Source organism: Ceratosolen solmsi, unplaced genomic scaffold (genome assembly GCF_000503995.2).
Source record: "Ceratosolen solmsi marchali unplaced genomic scaffold, CerSol_1.0 scaffold3, whole genome shotgun sequence".
NCBI classification, from domain to species: Eukaryota; Metazoa; Arthropoda; class Insecta; order Hymenoptera; family Agaonidae; genus Ceratosolen; species Ceratosolen solmsi.
Window position 1 is genome coordinate 220,513 of NW_011948428.1, and position 22,869 is coordinate 243,381.

The following is a 22,869-nucleotide window of genomic DNA, read 5'->3' on the forward strand; positions in this document are numbered from 1 at the left end:
CCGTAATACATAGAGCATTGTAGTTAAGAATTGAAGTATTAAATGATTATCAAGTATAAATCTATAAGTTTATATGGATTATTAATTAAACAGACGATATCACAATGGGGGTTCCCAAACATAAAAATGTAAATAATAAGATTTTAATAAATTTTCCACTCATGGAAATTTATATTATTATTGTAGGGCATGGTATTGAAAGTAGTTTGAAAACTTTTTATCGATTCAGCGATACATCATGCGACTTCTTCTATGTATTAAAGCATTGAATTTAGAATAAACAGAAATTGATCTACGTAGATTTCAATATACAAGTCGTTACAGGCATTTTAAATAAAAGGAAAAATTCTTCTTTAAATTATGCATCGCGTGCGATTCGCACGTGCGTATACAATATGCGTCGTGTGCGCTCACGCTTCCCGTCACTTTTCCACTCGTCAGAACATCAAGCGAGAAACACACAAGGCACGTACATTTTAATCATTCGCGGGTCATTTCTTATGGGCAGTCATTGGATTAAACAGAGATGGGCATACGTGCGCAAGCGCAAATCTCAGAATTCCCTGCAAACGTCATTGAATTGAATGTCGACGCCGAAAATGTCCCCGACCATGTCGTTCGACACGGGCGCCCTTAACGCTAAAAGCCTTGCTTCGCTGCTGGCAAGAGCCGAACGAAGTCAATATGGCGACGATCAAAGGCACGGACGATGTATACGCGTGTGACAACAGTAGAGATTAGTACGAGCCGCTCCTTCCCGTGTCGACATCTTAAATTTTGTCTTCGACCAGATAGTACGGATGCAGTCAGGATTGTATGCGTGTTTATTCATCCGATTCTGGTTTGCCGTGCAGAGCGAATGTTTAGTGCAAACCACGTAAACTTGCAACATTGTTTATAGTGCGGGAGACGCGATTAATTACCACCAGAGCCTTGTCGTCCGGTAGTGTAAAGCAATTTATTATGTATAAAGGATAAGGATAAAGAAAGAAGAGAAAAAAAAGTATTAGAGATTTATCAGCTCATTCATTGTCTGGTACAAGAGTTCTCTTCCTTAAAGACGTGGACGGCATTTTTAATTACATTGAGTTTTGTGAATATTGGAAAGTGCAGTATTTGCAGGTGATGATTTAAGCTTCTGATGCGAGACGATTATTTTTAAAAGCAAAGTGTTGAACGAAGAAACGCGAATAAAAGACGTCAGCACTTTTAGCTCTGATTATTATATGTCCTTAATGCTTTGTGCATTCGATCTTTTCCAAATTTTGGTGTCTGCTTATCAACTATCGCAAATATCGTTGGATTTGTGATTTTTAAAACCGACCTTTTATCCGTAGAATTAGCAGCACGTAATGCAATATTTATGAAAATCAATTCTCATAAAGTCATATTAATATGTCATTGCGATTGTCAATTTTTATTTCCCAATGTATTCTACATTTTTTATTTGTTCCATTAAATTATTTTAGTACTCGGTTTTTATCATGATCTCATATTATTCTATATTTGTATATAGAATGTGAAATTTAATTATTAAATTATGGAATATAATTAAATTCAAAGTAGAATTTAACAAGCCTAGCGTTTTTACTGCTTTTAACGAAATCAAAATTTATATCAATTGTGCAAATTTACAGATTACACTCGATATCAAAATGGTTAAATTATACGCCTTGACAATCCTGTATAAAGGTCCAACATCCGCGACAGCTTTAAAATCAGCATACGATATTGATTCCTTTTCCTATTTTCAAAGGAATAGCGTTAAAGAATTCATGGCATTTGTTAGTAAAACAATAACTGAAAGAACACAAATAGCAGCGAGACAAAGTGTCAAAGAAGGAGGTAATAAAGTCATATAAATATTACAATTTTATTGCTTGCTTTTGTATTAGCGGTATAATTATTTTAAGCTTCATTAATAATTAATTTAATAAATTTTCTATAAAATTTGTTTAACTTAAAAAAATTGAATTCAAATTTACCTAAAGAGACACAAATGACAAAAGACTTTTAACCTAATTTTAATTTATGCAATGTAAAATTAATATATTAATTAATCAGAAGCAAAAAATATTGAGAACAATTATGAATTTCCTTTACTAGATTTAATTGTATATTTTCTCCTAGGATTACCTTATTTTTAAATCTAAATTTCTTCTTAGCAAATGAATTTTTAGTACATCTAATATAATACAGATTCAATGGGGTTATATTTTTTATTTATATTTCAGAATATATGTGTCATGTTTATGTTAGAGGTGACAGTTTAGCTGGTGTTCTTATTTCGGATCATGAATATCCAAATAGGGTATCACATACGTTAATTACAAAGGTTCTTGATGAATTTTCTGCAAAATATACAGTACATATGTGGCCTACATTAAAAGAAGGAACCACTGATTTTCAGCAAGTAAATTTATATTTAGCTAAATACCAAAATCCAAGCGAGGCCGACGCTTTAACAAAAATACAAGAAGACTTGGACGAGACTAAAATTATTCTAGTAAGTTCAAAAAAACATTTTTCACAAACTTATTTTAAATAGAAAAAATTAATATGAAATAGCTCAATATTTTATAAATATTTTTCAAAATTACAATTTTCAAATTATTAAACAACTATGTAATAAAGCTAATAGAATATTGAAATTGTTATTTTAGCATAGTACTTTAGAAGCGGTTCTGCAAAGAGGAGAAAAATTAGACGATCTTGTACAGAAATCAGAAGGGCTCAGTATTCAGTCGAAAGCCTTTTATAAAACAGCCCGCAAGACTAATTCTTGTTGCAGTCTTACCGCTTAAAATGAATTGTACATTGTTAGCTATGTTGGTTGATTTTTATACGCATTATTCTGTGGATTCCAAATTCTTGCATAATTGCAAAAGAATGAGCTGAATTCGAGAGAATATTCATTAAAACTTAATTGTTACATTTGTATATATTTTAATGCATAATGGTTTTATGCATTCATTTAAAATGCTGCTGTTCCAGTATAAATCTGGCAGAATAAATGAACGATTCACTGCCAGTTGATTTTGATAGTTAGAACGAATGGATGGCAACGAGAGGTGAAATTACTCAAAAAAAACTAATAGTAAAAGTAAGAGTGGATAACATAGTAAAAAATTAGAAGATTCGAAGATAGGGCATCCATTAAAACGAAAATTTGTATTACAAAGACATAAATTTTTATGATAAAATGCAATTATAAGATATTATCTAGTTTTTGTTGTCTTATTAATATATATGTTTGTTTTAAATAGTAATATTTTTGCAACAAATTTTGTAAATGCACTAAAATTTTCGAATATTTAAAATTACCTTCGATAAATGAACTTACTAGTTTTGCGTAATTAGATGGAATGAAACTTTTATATTATATAAGTATCGTTTATCAAAAGCAGTGATAATGATTTCATTTTCATATAGTTAATAATTATTTTTAATACGTGAAATATTTAATACGTTATTAAAAAGTGCAAATAATTGTGTAAAAATGAACTTGATATTCGCCAAGGGAATGTGAAAATATTCTACTTAATCTATTCGAATCTATGTATAATTTATAGTTCTATATTCTATGAATACTTAGATATTTAAAAAATTAATTAAAAAAAACAAAATAGTAATATTATCATTATTATTATTTGTATTTTAAACGTTAGATTTGAATATATTTTTTATGATAAAATCAAATTGTAATTGAAACGGTTTATCAAATTATCACATTCTCTTAAATCAAAGACACATGTAAAAAGTCTTGTGGTGTAAGGTGTTTGAATTATTCCTTGTTTATATTAAACCATGAAGCTGATAACATTGTTAAATAAGACTTAATTTTTTAATTTGATTTATTAAAATATATACTTATATATATATATATATATATATATATATATATATATATATATATATATAATTATTTAAACAAGTTAATGTGATTTTTAAAAATATGCACATGTAAAAGACGTACTCAAAATTTAAAAAGTAAAATTTAAAAATTTATTTGATTTCTGCAAACTGATCGTATGTGACGAATTATTATACTAACTACACATATAATAGAGAATATTTTTATTTCAATGTATTTATCCCCATTTCTCCATGTATGTACTTTACATGAATGTCAAATTTTATGGAAAATAATGAAAATATATTATTAAATATTAATTATATACTATATCAATGTGCGTACAATATGGAAAGAAACATGATTTAATATACATAAATATATTTTGAAATGTTAAAAAAATTATTTAAAGCCACGTAGTTTTTATTCAATTCCCAATTATTTTTGTACTTTTATATTTCTTTAAATGTCATATAAAGTTATGTGATAAAAAGAAAATTATTTTAAAAATATATAATTTCGTATATCTTTATTTATTTCTATAAATACTTGTATAAGTCTACGTTTGATGATCTTTTTATTTTACAGTTTAGTTCTAAATGATTAAGTATCTGAAATGATATATCTTTAAATTAAATAAAAATTAATATTATTAACTATTTGTTATAACTTTCTTTTTCCTTTTGCTTTCTCTTTGCGAATCTTTCCTTATATTTCTCCATTAAAGGGGTTATACAATCTCGATAAAAAGTTTGTTTTGTCTTAAATAACAAACCAGTGTCACCCTTCAAATGATTATATCCTGGACAATATTTTCCATCATTAACCTATTAAAAAGAAAGAAAAAAGTTTTAACTTACAAAGCATTATTATCTGTGTATTTTGTTATTTGTTTTTGTATACAAACTATTATTATTGTTTGAAAAGATACTCTGATTTTTCAAATTTTGTAATTAAAGCAAATGTTGTAATTTATGTGATAAAAATGTACTGATTGTTGTAAAATATAGTAATTTTTTCTAATAATTGATTTCATTTTAATTAATATAAAAGTTGTGTTAATCTAAGAATTAATCGAATGATCTAATTTTAATGATAACTAATTCAAAACCATTTTTTTTTGTTTTTTATTTTTTAATGGAAATCATATTCTTTATAAACTATTGGTTATTCCTTTAAGTTATATTTAAATTTCCATATTTAATTTTAAATAGTTTTATTTCAATGATTTTTTTATATTTTAATGTTACACCAAGTTAGTTAACTTACTTCCCCCCATACTTTCTCCCAAATTTTTGAAGATTCAGCTGACATATGTAACTCTGGCACATCTGAATATATATCTGTGGACGATAATATAGCATCCAGTTCGTTAGAATACATATGCACACTCCCAATTTGATCATCTCTGCTCATTCTCCAGAAAGATAATATAAAATCTCTCGTTAAATAGTTATCGAAATTTAATTTTTCAATCTCATCCAATGTATCGCTGATTGGTTCATCAATATTTTTATGATAGTATATCAAACCATGAGGTTCCAAATAATCTAACACCGAGCATTTTATATCTGTTTCAAAAGAAGTGAGGTACTCTTTTGTGAAAACTTTTGAAGTTTTCTCTAATGGTTCGCCATATTTTTGAATATTTTCCTATTAATGAAATACAATGAGTGTTAGTAATATTAAATTTTAGTTGAAATTATAAATAAATTTTTCATTCAAAATTTTGTACACATTAAAAAATAAATTAAATTTAATTCAGTTTCATTTACATATAATGGCCCTAATATGTTTTCATTATATTCCTCTTTATTTTTAAAGAGGTTTTTTTAAAGAGTTTAATTGAATAAATCGATATATTCTATATAAATAAAACGAAGTCTTCAAAATAAACAATTTAAAATATTGAATGGATAAACTTATAGTAGAATTTTTTTTACCAAAGTATATTTTTTAATTAATAAAAATTAATTATAGGATTATTTTTTAATAATTATATAATTTAAAAACTTACTAGCGTAACATCAACTGGTACATCCATGTAAATCGTTAAATGAGGTCTAAACATCAAATGCCATGTATTTTTATAAGTATTCATAATTGTTTCATATGCTCCATCAGAAATATATTTGCTATCATGCATAGCCGTGGTAAAACATCTATCTGACCAAGGACCTCTCACAGTAATCACACCCTGTCCAGTATGACAAAGATGAAGATATGCATGTATATAAGATTTTAGTCTCAAATGATACATATATAATTGCATGGCCGCTGTATTTATGTCATGCGGATCCTGCAAAAATCTATCGATATCCCATGTTTGTGCATCCTTCGGTAGCTGGGAATCTAACGTTCTAACATCAAATCCCCAATGAGTTATATACAGATCATCAAAAGTTGGCTCTGGTATGTAGAAGAAATCCAATTCTTTTGCCAGCTCTTGAGCAAACTTCTTTTTCCCACAAGCAACCGGACCATCTACCACAATTAGTTTACAGTTAGGATGCCATGGTTTCCAGGCAAAAGACTTCCGGCCTTCTAGGCTGGAATATATCTTTTCATGATAAGGAAAGGGTTTGATCAATGGCTCCTCATCTTCATTTCGATAAGAAAGTCTTACAAGAGTAGCTACTTGGGATTTGTTGACATTAGTTTTTGAAACTACCTAATAAAATACATTTATTAAAATATGTTAGTAAAATAAAATAATTTATAGATAATAATCAAAATATTGTATTACATTATTCGATTAATTTTTATATAATAAATAGCAATAAGAATTAAATTTTATATGTTCGGATACTATATTAATTAATGATCGAAGCTTCATTATAATTGTTTTTCTTTTTTGTTATTCAAATCTTATATTAGATAATTGATTATATATTATCATATCTTCTATTTTCTACATTATATCATGATCAACAGATATCTTATAAAGGTAATACAATAGTTTAAAAAGTATAAAACATGACTGCTAACCCAAATAAATAGATAGAATTTAATGAAATAAATATAATGATAATAAATATTATAGCATATGATTTTTTGAAAATAAATAGTTGACAAAGTCTTTAAATAATATTTTATTGGTTTAAATTTAAACTAAACTCAAATAAATTACTAATTTTATTAAACATTAAGAATTTAGAAAGTTGTTAATTTAATAAATGTAGGCCCGGTTCCTTTTATGAAATAAGTATCAACAATGACAGTAAAATGAGAATTATTTTATAACATGTTATTTAGTCAATAATTCCTTAGAAATATCTCGTGCAAAGTTAGAAAAATAAAAATATCTAACCTTATGTAATTTCGAGCTAATTCCAACACTAGATAATGCATTGGTTAAACCACTTTTTAAAATCGGAAACATATTATCTTAAATTTTGTTAAAAATAATTATATCGACCAAACAAATATCAGCTCCTTACACAAATACCGTCATAGATTAACAATACCTAATTATAATAGCCATTCGTAAAAAACTGTGCGGCCATCTTGATTCAATTTTGTTAAGGAAACACTGTGTACATTTAAAGTCGCGCGAAGTCGGCCAAACACGATCGTATTTTCATTATTTGCATTGTTGATTACCGTAGCATTTAAATGAAAAACATTCAAATGAATAAAACCAAACGAATAAATATATTCGAATAATACAATGATAATGAAACTTTAGTGAAGATATATAGATTCATAGATAGAAGATATACAGATATATAGACACAAATCCATAAAGTATAAAGCATAAATAATAAATAAATTATTTTAAGTTTATTCTCTATTGGTATTTATCAATAAACAATATATCAATATAAAGCGTAAACAATATATACATTTATTTATAAATGCATATTATATTAGAAGGTATTATCTTTTTATGCGCGAGACTGCGAGAGCGAATCTGAAAAGTCTATCGCTTGTTCTCTTCATCTCACGTTCTTAAAATTAATTGGCTTTTGCTTAATTTGAAATAATCTTTTGCATCAAATGCTTAACGCAAAATGAACAATATACAAAGAAATATTGTTGCCGGCATTTGCTACAACATCACGGCTAATTTCTCTCTCTCTCTCTCTCTCTCTCTCTCTCTCTGTTGGAATTGAGTGCACTTGCAAGTACCAATAAATTAATAAGTTTCCGTAGGCTTTTCTTTTCATAACTTTGTGGCGTGAATCGAAGCTGAGGATGGCTTAGTTTTTATCAGCCAGCCAAATTGAAAAATGTCAAAAGCTGTCAGAGGAGCTAATTTAGATACTTCACGCTAGATGTCGTTTAATAAAGTCTTTAAACCAGTTATTACTTGAGATGTACATTTTGACATTGGCCTGACGTTATTTACGAATGACGTTTATTTTGCGAATTTAACTGGCGTCCGTGATAACTGATTTCTCAATAAACATTAATTTACCGTTGAAATTGCACAAAAGTTTATATAAACAATGGATCTCTCAAAGATGCCTAACCAAAGGAAGCTGTTCCTTTGTAAATGCTATTTCTTCGGTAAGTTCAAAATATTATATATTACGTGTTTATTAACCTAAAATTTAACTGAAAAATTAGAATGGCAACTTTTGTGGAGAAAGGTTTCTCTTTAAATTGGCATTTAAACATTTTATTTATCCACAGCCGGATTTGCAATGCTTCCCTTTCTTTGGGCCGTCAATTCTATTTGGTTTGCTAAACAAGCCTTTCTTGCTCCACACTTCGAGGAACAAAAACAAATTAAGAAGTGTAAGTAAATTTGTAATTTACCTTAAATTTCTTTATTTTCCTTATGCAATTTTCAAATAAATCTTTATTTCTTATCTCAATAAAGTCATTATCGCATCTCATATTAATATATTACAATTATTCAAATAATAATAATATCAATAATTATTTATATTTTGCAGTAGTAAGGAATAATAGATATTAATGTCCATATTGATTTGTTACTTAATAATAAGAATTTTAAATATGCTTATTTTACTAATTGTAAAAAGTGTTTATCTGTGATCTACCATAGATTTTTCAATATAAAAACTAATATTACACAATGCATCAACATACATCAATTTTATTAAACGCTTCATTAGGAATGAGATAATATTTACATTTTAATTATACTATTACTAACGACAAAATAAAAATTATAAAAATAATGATATATAAGTGTCATACATTATGTGAAATTAATTGAGTTTTGAATGACGAATGAAAAATGTTTTTATATCGAATAATGCACTAATAATAGTCTTATATTGTTTATTATAAATAGATATTAAATTTTAGGAAAATAAAATAAAGATTACAACTTGTATTTATGTTAAAATGAACAAATTTACTTTTTTGAATACAAAAAGGTAAACTTATAATTTATAATCATTGTACATTCTCTTCTGTTAATACAATAATATTTTAAATAATTAGGTACCTTGTTTTATTCTCTCTATTTTTTTTACAAAACATTTCAAAGTTTTTTTTTATAATTGTGATATCTTTCAGATGTTATATTGTCTGGAATAGGAGCATTACTATCATTTTCTATATACATCACATGGATTATACTGTTTCAAACACAGAGAGCAGCTTGGGGCGAATTTGCAGACTCTATTAGTTATATTTATCCTTTTGGCATTCCATAATTCTATTATACATGTCAATTAAATTAATCGAATAAGTTGGATCGTATTAAGATACGTTATGAGAGATGAAAATGTTTTATAAAAAAAAAAAAAAAAAACCATTTATTTTTATAGTCAGTTGTCTATCGATTTTCACTTTTGAAGCGTTAGTATTGTGATATTTATGTTACAATTTTATCTAGTAAAAATAATTTATTCATTTATTTTCATTTTTCTTTGTTTGTTTGTTTTTTTTTTTTATTTCAAGCAGTCTGTAAATAATGTAATATAAAAATACATTAAAATCTATTTATCTCAGCTCTCAAATTAAAATTAACTTTTTCACACGTTCTCGCTTCTTCTTTACATGTGAATGATTAGACAGCTCGCCACCTTTGTGCATAAAGTTTCAAATCTTTGTACACCAATTTCGATAGTAGCTGTAAACATTATTATTATTAATGACAATCTTTCAAATGTATCTGGCTCTATTTTCATGCACTGTTAGTTTTAAGAATCAGTCTATTGAATATCCGATATTAATCATAAATGGAAAAAAATTTTAACGTACTATTTTATAAAGCAGAAATATTTGAATTAAAAATGACATTTTATGGGTAAAGATTTTTATGGATAGACATTAAAAAAGAATTGTTCTTGTATTACGTATTTATATTATGTAACTCATTATGCTAAGAATATGTATTTATTAAAAAATAATGATAAATAAAAACTTTAGTTATGGCAAATGATAGGGTATATTCATTTTAAAAAAGGTAAAGATATATTCATTTTCAGTCAAATTGTCAATTTTGACGTAAATAACACGAATGAACATTATTATTTTTAAACTTTCGATGCAATATCGTAGTCATGTGATTTTAATGATCTCATTTCACCTATTTAAATAATATATAAAATATCTTTTTTAATTTTCACCATAAAAAGCTCAATGCTAGAAATCCATATAGTTAGGAATAATCAAACTTAATCAAAGTAAAGTGTGTGGCATGCAATTTATCCAACAGAATGTACTCGATGGAAATCTTACTAACTGCACCACTAGGAATTTTTGGGGAGGGAAGGAGAAAGGGAGGGCAAAAAACAAAAAAAAAAACTGTCTCTTACCACTAAGGCCAAAATCTCTGATGCAACGAGTACGTAGTAGACATTGTGCCAACCATTTTTGAGGTTGCCTTGACTGGAGACAAAACCCGCGAGGAGGGGACCAACGGCTGCCCCGATGCTGCCCGTCCCGTCGATGATTGCCGCGACAGTCGCGAGCGCTTTCGAGTCAACGCCGAGACTTGGATGCGTCCCAAGTTCCGCGGAGACGGCCGTCGTTATCAGAGCATACGGACCGTTTACCAGGAGTCCCGCCAGCATCAACAGCAATACGTTCACCACTAGGTTCATACTTCCGATGTAGTCATATATGAACAACTGCAATTCATGTTTGAGTTATTTTTACTATTATTATTCCGACATAATTTTAGGATAAACAGTAAATTGCTTTCCCGTAAGTGATTTCGAAAATTGGCAAAAATGAGTTGCTTGCTAAACAAGAAATATCAAAGTAAATATAAACGATACATTATGTATGTTTATTAATTATAGGAATTTACAATTTCAAGAATGCTCAAAAAATTTTTTAATTTCAACGTCCTATTTAAGTTAAATAATAAAAGAAAGAAATTTTCAAATCGTCTAATTTAATTGAAAATCGTTTAATATACTTTTAAATTTGTTAATATTTATAGAAATTTGTAGATATTTTAAGAATTAAACTATATATATATAGTAAAGATAGATTACTTGTATATCTGGTAAATTATTAAAATGATAAAAGTGTTGAAAAATATTTCAATTAATAAATGGGATAAACAAGAGGTAAATAAAGACGATGTTGTCAAAGACTGAGATCTTTAGCAGTTTAATGCAACATGATTTATAAAATTATTAACTTAGTTATCAATTAAAAAAATAAAAAAAAAAAAAAAAACTGATGATATTTCATTACTAATAAGACCTTAATATCTTTAGTTGATTCAAATAAACAAATCTCCTTTCCACTAGTTTTATTATGTTTTTCATAATAAAACGTATTTTTAAAGTATTATAATATATTTTATGTAATCGGGTACTAATTAAAAAAAAATTCTACTTAAGGTTTAAAAAAAAAAAAAAAAAAAAAAAAAACTATTTTTCTAAACATTACACTTTTAACAAAACTTTTTGTCTTTGGATTATAATTCTCAATGATCTATAATAAATAGCATTTAATTTTTGTTATATTATTATTTAAGGCTATGTTTTTGCTTTTATAATAAATAAATAAATAATTATGTTTTAACTTCTATAAGTTATAAATTTATTTTAATCAAAAATATAATGTCGTGTAATTGAAATTTATATTTATTTTTTACTTTATATTACTATGGTAATGAAAAACCTATCGAATATTAAGAAATACCGCGATTGGTTAACATTAACGATATTTTTAGAAATATATGAGAAAAAAATGTTAAATTTTATAAATTTTCAATAATTTTTTGGGTACTTTGATCGCAAATTAGTTTATGCATTGCACTAAACAGACATTGTGAAGCTCGGCAATTTAACGAATCATCCTCTCCTCTCATAATTTATCATAAACATCTCGATTAATTTTGCATTACACTTATATAAGATTGCAGTTTATGCTTGGAAATATAGTTCGGCATATCCTGTCGGTAGCCGATCGCAATGAACGCGTAGTTAATCGGTTGGATATTTTTGTTTAGTACGTATTTGGCGTACTTACAGTGGGACAAGCGAGGGCCAACATTACAGCACAAGTTAACGCACTCATGCCTGAATAATCCGACAAAACTCCTGCAATTATTGCACCAATGATCCCACCTACATCAAAGAGCGTTGACAAATCTGCGCTCAGTGTTGCACTGTATGTTGCTGTTCGAAAGAGAGAATAGAAAATGTAGATGGGCATAGCGATAACGTGCTTAAAAAAATTATGGAGATCTTATTGATTAGATTGGTGATATGAAGTATAGGGCTTTCTGTCTTATCGATGCATGTCCAGCTAATGTTAATGTTAATATTAATGCTAATGCATCTTTGAATTTTTTTTTTCCATGTCATTAAATGAAATTTTAACAAGAACACACGATCAGATCAAGAATTGAGTCATGCAATTTAACTATTTAATTTTTACCGTTGTAATTGCGGAATGATGAAATAAATGTATGACAACAACAAAAAAAAAACAAAAAAAAATGTTCCACCATGAGAGAATTTATGTACATGTTTGGCTACATGTCATAATACATCGCACAATGTCATTTGTGCATTCCACAAAGTATATATAAACTTACAACAGTTATTTCAAATTTTATTTAGAAATTACAGATTAACTGCATTATAAATCCAATGCTTCCACATTCTTTTCGATAATAATGTAATTGATAAAAGCCCACGGCTTATTAATAATGTCTACAAAAATTATTAATTAAATGTACATGTATTAGAATATTTTTATGATTCTAAGATTAAAAATTTTAAATCGTTGCTATAATATATCGTGAAGTAATAGTGCATCCGCATGATGTCCTTATGAACATAATCACGTATGTACTTCAATTTTTATAAATGTGAATATTGTATTTTCAAACGATAAAATTGCCTTAAAACAATTTAAACGAACTCTTTTAACGATTATTATTATGTAATTTTCAATTATTAAAGCTGGTTGTTAAGGGAGGGGTGGGCCTTGGAGGGAATAAGCACGACATTATAAACTTTGTGGAAGAAAAAAGTGGATATTACTAACTTGAACTGGAGATGTATTGCGGCAGCCAGAACAGGAATGTATAACTCACGAGTTTGGCAAAAAATAAGGATAGAGAGTATTCGATAACGCCAGGTATACTGATTGCACCGAGAAATCCAATAGCTTTCTCACTAGAATTTTCGGTATTGCGATTTGTAGATAGCATAGGGCTTGTTTCAGATCGTTGATATATTAAGTCCTTTAAATGTAAAATATAACAAGATTAAGAGAAGTATGTAATGGTAGATGAAGAATAATTGCTTTGTTTACTCTACATTTAACGATGACATGCACAGGCATGCTTTAGTGATTGTACTTTTAAGCGTACGTTCATACAAAAGCAATGGTAAAGAGATTCGAGTACTCGATAGATGTAACAATATTTCTAAAATTTTACAGCACATGCTAAAGTGTAATTAAATTAAACGATAAAAGTCAATTTCACTCGTTCATTATTAATTTAAAAGCCAATTCTGAAGGTCAGTCTTGACACTATATAACACTATATATTTTTAATTTCAGAGTACAATTTTAAAAGATATTTTAATTTTTTTTTTATAATTTGCACGAGGAAAAGTAATACAAGAAATTAAGTAGTCATGCACTTACAACAGCGTCCTGGTGACGGCCTGTGTTGCGATAGATGATTCGCTAAGATGGAAGGTTAAACAAAGGATGTGGTTACATAGTTTACTAAGCATGCAATAAACTGTGCAAACGAATTCTTGCATTCTATTGACTTGCTGTAGTTGTTAAAGATTATTTTAAAGATTCAATCATAATTAATCTACCAGAGACTGTGACTAAATATTATTCTACACGCTAGCTAAGTTAATTTTTACAAAAAGTTTTACAAGTCATTAAGAATATTTATTATATATAAATCGACCTTGGCAATTTACATTCTGTTGATAATAATGATTGTTTACAATTACATGCATTAGTAATTAATAATTTACAAGATCATTTCAAACAAGAATTATTTATGACTTTTAAAGTTGATTTAAATAGACATTGTTTTAGATTTAATTCACATAAGAATTAAATCTACAAACATAAAATATTCTGTTAATTCAACTAGAAATACGTTGTACCTTCATTTAACACATTATTTATAAACTCACGCGATCATCATTATGAATAGATTCTGCATCCTCGATACCGCTCCCTTCGTCAGAGCTATGAGCCACGTCTAATTTTCTATAACCATATGGTCCAGGTGGTATATATCCAATATCAGATGGATTCGGTACCAAAAATAGAAATATAATAAAACCAGATATTCCCATTATGACACCGGGTACCATGAAACTCAGGCCCCAATCCTTTTCAACAAACTCAGCAGCGATTAAACTACCCAAAATATTGCCTAATGAAGTATGCGAATTCCAGATACCAAAGATCAGACCTCTTTTACCTTTGCCAAACCAATTACCGACAACGGTAACCACGCCTGGCCAGCCAGACGTTTGAAGAATTCCATTTATTCCCTGAATTATTAAAAAATTAATGTCAAATGATTGCGATCCAAATTGATCGATGAATGTCTAAAATAATTTACATTGCATGTGATATTAAACCATACTTTTAAATAAATAAAAAATTATTTACCTGAATAAATATAAAATACCATAAGTTATGGATATTATAAGATCTGGCGATGCCAAAAAGGTAAGTAAATATGCCTGTTCCAAGCATACCGAGGGCTAAGAAATAGCGAAGATTAAATCTTTCGGCAAGAAAACCACTGGGGAAAAACATTGAATAAGCAACATAATTCAATACGTCCGTTTAATATTATAGAATTGTAGAGATGCTTAAGTACCTGAGAAACATAGCAGCTGCATAACTGAATAAGAATGCAGAGTCCAATGTTCCCAATAAGGCAGAAGCATTTGGTTTATCTGCGATAATAAAATATGGCATTTAATTCTCACCGCTGTATTTTTCAAATATCGTCATAATATAAAATATTAATAATATAAATCTAAAAAATATGTCAATAATCTAAACGAGCAGAAACAATTAAAACAAATTAAAAATTCATTGAAAATATTCTTACGCAAGTTTTCTCTAAAAATATCGCGTATTATTTACATTGCATCGACTACAATTATTATAAATAAATTACTTACCAAAAGGAGCCCAATCGCACCAAGTGTCTCGATTACTATCATTTATGAACAAATCCGGTGGTGGTGATATGCCACTACAATTAAAGCTAAGAACGTTTTTTACCACTGAGATTGGCTTTCGAGACATATGATAACAAGTATATGCTAAATAAGTGAGACCTAATACGCCGGCACGATGCCATGTCATCCGATCTAATCTCCTGTACTGACATTTTCCAGAAATCCACTCAATGAATCTTATACCTAATGGAACATCTTTCAATAAATTAGTCATTTCTTACACACTTTTACAAGCTTATCAGATTCTTTTTTCTTCTTCCTAATATTACAAGTTTTCATATCTTACATAATCTTATACTGATAAAATATTTATCGAGATAATTCTATTCATCAAATCCAATAACTATAGTATGGGCAAAAATAATAATCCGTTCCTTTTACTCTATCCACAATAAAAACTTTAATTCATAAGTACATTTACAAAATGAAGCGTGTTTTAACTCAATCTTAAGATTTTCTGCTTACAGCACAACTGATAACAACGTTTATTTACAAAATGATCTAATATTTATTCAAGTGTGCAATTACGTTTTCATGCTCATAAACTATATGTATATTTATCTCATAGGCTGACTCTGCTATTTCAAGAGTTAATGCTATTAAATTTGAAATGTAAACAAACTGACAAACAAAATTCTAAAGTGAACTTTGTTACATCAGAATCACAATCACATCGACAAAAATATAATATATATGTATATCAAAAATATATCACACTCGCTTATTAGCTATTTACGTATTTAACCAATTTATAGGTAAGCGAAACATTGTGCTTAAATTACTTGAAAATACTGATTTGCCGTTGGCACACAAAGTCAATCATAACCTACAAAAAAGAGATAATGTTAATTCAATAAAAGTTAATAAATTCGCAAAACTACATTCGATTACAATGGCATGTCAGGTAGGTTAAACGAGGCCCATGGGTAAGGCTTTCTCTTCACTTACCAAATCCATGAGAGGCTGTATTCAGCCATGTTGCTCAGCAATACACTTTGCTTCTTCTTTTTGACAATTTGCTTGCAACCTTTCATCGAACCACATAACAACAACAACGTGGCCGAATTGTCATGTTGGCACTTTGGCTGCACTGCTTACGTGAGATTCAACAGTTGGCAGTGACGTGGTAAACATGCAAAATTACCTTTTTCAATTCGCTGTCGAGCAATTTAAGAATAAATTATTACATCAGCTTTAAATAGTTAATAGGCTTTTTGAATATTATTTGGATTGTTTCATCCGTTGCATTTTGTATGCGTGGAACGACTCGCTTATATTCCATACGACATTAGTCGCACGCGCACATGCATTTTATTTAATTCACTTTATAACCTTGAACTTATATTATATGAAACTTACTTTGCTTATCATTATCATTATCATTATCATTATCATTATCATTATCATTATCATTATCATTATCATTATCATTATCATTATCATTATCATTATCATTATCATTATCATTATCATTATCATTATCATTATCATTATCATTATCATTATCATTATCATTATCATTATCATTATCATTATCATTATCATTATCATTATCATTATCATTATCATTATCATTATCATTATCATTATCATTATCATTATCATTATCATTATCATTATCATTATCATTATCATTATCATTATCATTATCATTATCATTATCATTATCATTATCATTATCATTATCATTATCATTATCATTATCATTATCATTATCATTATCATTATCATTATCATTATCATTATCATTATCATTATCATTATCATTATCATTATCATTATCATTATCATTATCATTATCATTATCATTATCATTATCATTATCATTATCATTATCATTATCATTATCATTATCATTATCATTATCATTATCATTATCATTATCATTATCATTATCATTATCATTATCATTATCATTATTATTATTATTATTATATAATATTATTATACTCATTGTTCTTAAGGTTTTACAATTACGCTTGATTTCTTTTTTTCCTTCAAATTCTATACGAATCTCGTAGTATGCATCTATGCTTAGGAAATCTAAAAAGAAAATAGTCAATATGTAGTTCATACATGTAAGCTTCAAATATTTGCTATATTTACGCTACTATTACTAATGCATAGAGATTTTTTTTTGCTTATATCATACATTATTTTACATAAAGTTAAAAGTACAATTTTTAAATAAAATTTTTTAAATAATAATTGAAAAGTAATTTTTATGTAAGTATTGCGGTTTTTAATATTTAATAATTTCAACGACATATTAATAGAACATTAATAGAACATATTTTTATTCATAATAATAAAATTGCTGATAAGATTGATAAGTGTTGGAATATAAATAATTTTGAATGATTGCATTATTGTTCTAAGCATTGAAATTATTTCAATAACTCTCGTAGCCCCTTCGCCTACTTGAGCTTATTAAAATGTATTTAATCTACATTAGACATTTCCTATCATTTTCTGTCTATATTGACATATAATATATTTAATACAACTATACGCTTCACCAACTATACAACGGAGTAGTAAAGTCATGCAAATTATGACTCACCGATGACTCGTCAAGGCTGTCAAAACTTAAATCAAAATAGCCACTGTATAGATTGACTCTCATAAAAAGTACTTTTCACGTTGTAATAGCTCATAGGCGGTTAGATCTGTCACATAAAATGGCATCATAAATTTAAAAGACATTTTCTTTAGGCATATAAAAATTGATAGATTTTCACGAGGGTTATAGAATTCTACGAAGAACATGAGATTAAATAAAATAAAATAAAATAAAATGAATTGCCATGTGAATTTCCTTGAAAAAAAAAAAAAAAAAATAAAAAAATAAAATAAAATAATATAAATAATAATATATATAATACATTATCATATTCTTAAATTGTCCTTACCACGTTGTTTATCCATTTCGGCTCATCCTACCAGTTTCACCAAAATATCACGTGCGAAATCCTTAAGGTATTTCTATGGATACAGCATAAATAACGGTGTGCATAACGGTAATAAAGAATACGGTGCATTCACAAATACTTGCTCGTGCAAATATAATCCTGTTGTGATTGTATTTCAATGGAAATTCACATTATTCTGTCGGATTTTATCGCTGATAAGTGCGGTTAGGGATTGGATACCTTGGATACAATATTCATAGTAAGACCTAAGCCATCCAGCTTCCCTATCCTGAAATAGCTATTTTGAAATTCAATTTGTTTCTCTGGATAAAAAGGAGACTGTTTCTTGTGTATATTTAATAGACGTCGTTTAATTTTTGACAACTCAATACTTCATTTTTAAAATGAGGGTTTTATCAACAGCGATGGACATTTATTGGAATACGTAATATTATCCTTAAAAATATGTGGACATAAATATTAACGAAAGATACTAGAATTTCCATTTATTTAATATATTAAATAATATATTACGTAATATTATGAATATAAATGAAAAATAGGACTTTGAAATTCTTCGAAATTTCTTCTTCTTGAAATTTCAGCGTAAAATTAAAATTGAACAAATGTTTTGTATTCATATTTTATCAACTTTATCAATGATTTGATTAGAGCGCCAAACCAAAGCATGAGACTGTGCACGAGGAAGTACTGATTTGACACGTACGAACTAGTATTTTCAATCTAAAGATTTTCAAATTGGCAAAATATATTTAACAAGTAAAAAATTTATATTGGAAAACTTTTACGCTCGCAATAACAAATATTGAATTTACACTCTCACGAATAATTCATTTTTTATTATAATTTAAGCACTATAATTTTATTTAGGTTCGACAATTGATATAACTCATGAAGAATTAACATTCACCTTAACAAGTGTAAATGCTCTAATTTTCAATCTACCACTACTCAATTATATAATTTTATACCTTCATGGATTCATTGACAAACTAATTTATTCACATTTTCAGCACATTTAAAAGATACCTATCCTTCATAGTTTCCAAGATGAATTATCAAATATTTTGATTTAATTTTAATTCGTAATTTAACATATTTTTAACGATTCCCATTGTATCTCTTAAAATATTATGAAATATCAATGGGATATGATTAAACATTACATTATTGAAGAAAATTATTACTAATAACGTATATATAGACGCACGATATAGATATAAAAGAATACAATTAAAACTTATTAATAGTTAGTAGTCGCGCTATGGGGGAAGAAAAATATTATCAAAGCTATGTCCTTACTTACTTTCTCTCCTATATCAATATTTATTTATTTTACGACAATTAATATGTAAATTTTGTTGTATAAACGTATTATTCTATACACGACAACAAAATATTATTCATTAATATGTTTTGATTAAATTTTTCAAATTCTCAAACTAATGCAATATTTATCATATTAAAAATCCAAATTGACGGCTATTTTATTCCAATGTTAATACATTATCATAAATAATTACGTGTCTCAATACTTTGGCACTTTGGCCCTGCACTATGTTTACCTACACATACGCTATGTGCGACGACCATTGAATCTGTTTCCACAAAGTTTAGAGTGAGAACATTTTCTTTTCAAAGAAACTCACAATATAAGTAAAATACTTTGCTGCTGTATCACTATAAATCGTATGTTTAATACATTGGTTGGTACATTTGGATTTTCAAATTCTCAAATCAACTACATATAAATTATACATAATGGAATAAGAATGGATAGTAATTTTGAAAATTTGCATTTGAATTTGAATTTGAATTTTATTACTAAATAATGCATTATCCTGTATCGCCATAAATTTTATATCAAATTATAAATTAAATTCTTTAATAGTTAAAATGTTAGTAGTTATGATGTTTAAATTTATTTATTCATCATAAAGTAGCTTTCAAAGAAGAAAAATAAATTTGTATAACTTCTTATGGCTTAAACAAATGTTTATATTTGAAAAGTATTGGCTGTATCTTTTTGATTATTTTTCATCAAGAAGAATCACATACAAATGCAAATGTAAGAATTATTAACAAACGATTAATATATTATTAGTTTTCTTTAATAAGGATTATTACTATTGTTGCTGTTATTATTTATTATTTATTAATTATGATTATTATTATCATTTCGTTTTAAATAGGAATTTGAATTGATTATAAATTATATTTTAATCGACATTTTCATTCATCATTTCAAATTATATATCGAATATGACGTTATATGATAAATATAATTTTTAATTATAGAAATTTCACACAAAATTCATAAATATCAATCCAAATTTCAGCAATCTAAATCGGAGCGATAATTTTTTTTTTTTTTTTTTTTTTTTTTTTTTATATTCATCTAAAAAACAAATACTTATGTCGAATAAATATTTAAAAATAAATACAATTGAAAAATATATATTTCTCATGTGTATATTATTTAAAACAAAAAATTTTATGCTAAAATACAATAAAAAACAATGTTTTGTTTTAGAAAAAAAAAAAAAAAAAAAAAAAAAATTGCAATACCTTTCAAACGAAAATCTATGCGAACAGTGAGTGATTGGTGGTTAATAGTTAGTCGAACCCTACTAATTTTACTTGTATCTTTTTTGTTAATTAATTTTACTCTTTCATTTATCATGAACTTGTTTCGTATTTTAGTTTTTACACGTACTTAGCCACAAGATTAATCAATATATTTTCTATGAAAATAATAATAATAAGTATTGTAAGTAAGATAAGAATATTTTGAGCATTAATTAATATTAGCTGGCATAAAATATTAGTTTTATATAAAAAATTTTATTTCTCATTGGGCTTAATAATAATAAATGATAATTTTACAAGGTACAACAATATTATTAACTGAATTGTTATACGTATATGCAAGAAAAATCGATAGACCATAAGCACACGTCAATAGTATTTAAATGTTTAATTAAAAGGCTAATGGTCACGTGACCGAGAATATTTTTTTTATAATTTTAGAAAAGTAATTTCTCAATAAATTATTATATTAAACAATAAAAGTATGTGAGAAACGTGTGAACGATGATTAATTTCTCTGTATTATGTTTAACATAATTTTACGAATAAGATATCAGTCTGATGAATAATATTTATTAAATTTTCAATAACTTCAATTCTATATATCACATTCTTATGTAAAGCACTCTAAATTTTCTTAATAAATTTATCCAAATTATCAGTTATTGTTAACGGTTAGCTCTTTTATTGGTACTCCAGACAATAACATAATAATAACATGTTGTTAAATAATCAATTTAACCATATTGTTGACTCTGTCTTAACCAATTTAAAAAATAGAAATGATTAATTTTACAAAAAAAAAAAAAAAAATGCTGCTCCGCTTTTAGAAATTTTACACATCTTTCATTATCTGCTCGGGCTTAATAAGTTTGCTACACCCGCATTTTTAACATGTAAATGTCTTAATTTGATTAAATACCGTCTCGATTACAAAATATGCTCCCTAACATTTATAAAAGCAGAATTTTTACAGAATTTTTCTTTTTAAAAATAGATATAATTCGTTTCACTTTATAGATAATACATGTTTTCTTTGGACTATTTTCACGCAATTCTCTATCGACTATTCATAAAATCGTGCCATAGCAATAATTGAGTCTGCTCACGCGTGTCTATTTATTATGGCTAGATATAAGTAACCCTACACCGCACACTGTGCCATAATGTTGCACACTCCCAGAACCAACGCTAATTCACACACGCACACGCTCACGCACACGCACACAACGAGCATATGATTACGAATTGAAGCAAGCAATGAATGGCTGCTATCAAAGAAAATCAAGCTTCCCTGTCATTTTTCTTAACGAATCGCATGCAAGCTAAACTACACGCACGCGCGCGCATACATACACGACATTTCCGACCACAATCTAATAATAATAATCCAGTTTTTTGGATAAAAGTAAGTGTTGGCGCACGAGATCATCGCAAAAAGAATATTAACTGGAAGAGGAAATAGAGGTCCGGGGAAGCCGTGTCAAGGCAGTGAGAAAGACAGAGATAGAGACAGAGACAGAGACAGAGGCAGAGACAGAGGCAGATAGAGAGAGAGAGAGAGAGAGAGAGAGAGATAAAGAGAGAGAGAGAGACAGACAGAGGTAGATAGAGATATAGAGATAGATAGATAGAGAGAGAGAGAGAGAGAGAGAGAGAGAGAGAGAGAGAGAGAGAGAGAGAGAGAGAGAGAGAGAGAGAGAGACAGACAGAGGCAGATAGAGAGAGATAGAGATATAGAGATAGAGATATAGAGAGATATATAGAAAGATAGAGATAACGATAGATAGATAGAGAGAGAGAGAGAGAGAGCGCGCGTTTGTGTGCGTTTGTGCGTATGGGCGAGAGATATGCC

The 22,869-nt window shown here is 27.5% G+C and overlaps 4 protein-coding genes across 5 annotated transcripts; 2 read left to right on the forward strand and 2 right to left on the reverse strand.

The window, feature by feature from the left end:
* The first annotated feature begins 1,059 nt into the window (after positions 1-1,059).
* Positions 1,060-2,880, forward strand: Ykt6 (YKT6 v-SNARE homolog). Its single transcript, XM_011501305.1, has 4 exons — positions 1,060-1,122; positions 1,638-1,845; positions 2,235-2,506; positions 2,664-2,880. The coding sequence occupies exons 2-4, from the start codon at positions 1,656-1,658 to the stop codon at positions 2,802-2,804; spliced, it is 603 nt and encodes a 200-aa protein (XP_011499607.1). The 5' UTR covers positions 1,060-1,122; positions 1,638-1,655; the 3' UTR covers positions 2,805-2,880.
* A 2,140-nt stretch (positions 2,881-5,020) lies between these two features.
* Positions 5,021-7,390, reverse strand: ND-42 (NADH dehydrogenase (ubiquinone) subunit ND-42). Its single transcript, XM_011501426.1, has 4 exons — positions 7,164-7,390; positions 5,871-6,524; positions 5,123-5,506; positions 5,021-5,026 (listed from the first exon to the last, which is right to left on the reverse strand). Exons 1-4 carry the CDS (start codon positions 7,233-7,235, stop codon positions 5,021-5,023), a joined length of 1,116 nt encoding a protein of 371 aa, XP_011499728.1. The 5' UTR covers positions 7,236-7,390.
* A 738-nt stretch (positions 7,391-8,128) lies between these two features.
* pen-2 (presenilin enhancer, gamma-secretase subunit) lies at positions 8,129-9,584 on the forward strand. Its single transcript, XM_011501306.1, has 3 exons — positions 8,129-8,365; positions 8,492-8,596; positions 9,350-9,584. Exons 1-3 carry the CDS (start codon positions 8,305-8,307, stop codon positions 9,487-9,489), a joined length of 306 nt encoding a protein of 101 aa, XP_011499608.1. The 5' UTR covers positions 8,129-8,304; the 3' UTR covers positions 9,490-9,584.
* Positions 9,585-9,761: 177 nt separating this feature from the next.
* MFS16 (major facilitator superfamily transporter 16) lies at positions 9,762-16,535 on the reverse strand. Of its 2 annotated transcripts, XM_011501307.1 has the most exons (10): positions 16,441-16,535; positions 15,433-16,318; positions 15,123-15,201; positions 14,909-15,044; positions 14,422-14,787; positions 13,907-13,948; positions 13,298-13,496; positions 12,272-12,420; positions 10,597-10,911; positions 9,762-9,908 (listed from the first exon to the last, which is right to left on the reverse strand). In XM_011501307.1, the coding sequence occupies exons 2-10, from the start codon at positions 15,704-15,706 to the stop codon at positions 9,846-9,848; spliced, it is 1,623 nt and encodes a 540-aa protein (XP_011499609.1). In that variant the 5' UTR covers positions 15,707-16,318; positions 16,441-16,535; the 3' UTR covers positions 9,762-9,845. The 2 variants fall into 2 exon arrangements, with proteins under 2 accessions (XP_011499609.1, XP_011499610.1); XM_011501308.1 differs by lacking the exon at positions 13,907-13,948 and having other exon boundaries at positions 16,441-16,533.
* Between the last annotated feature and the right edge of the window lie 6,334 nt (positions 16,536-22,869).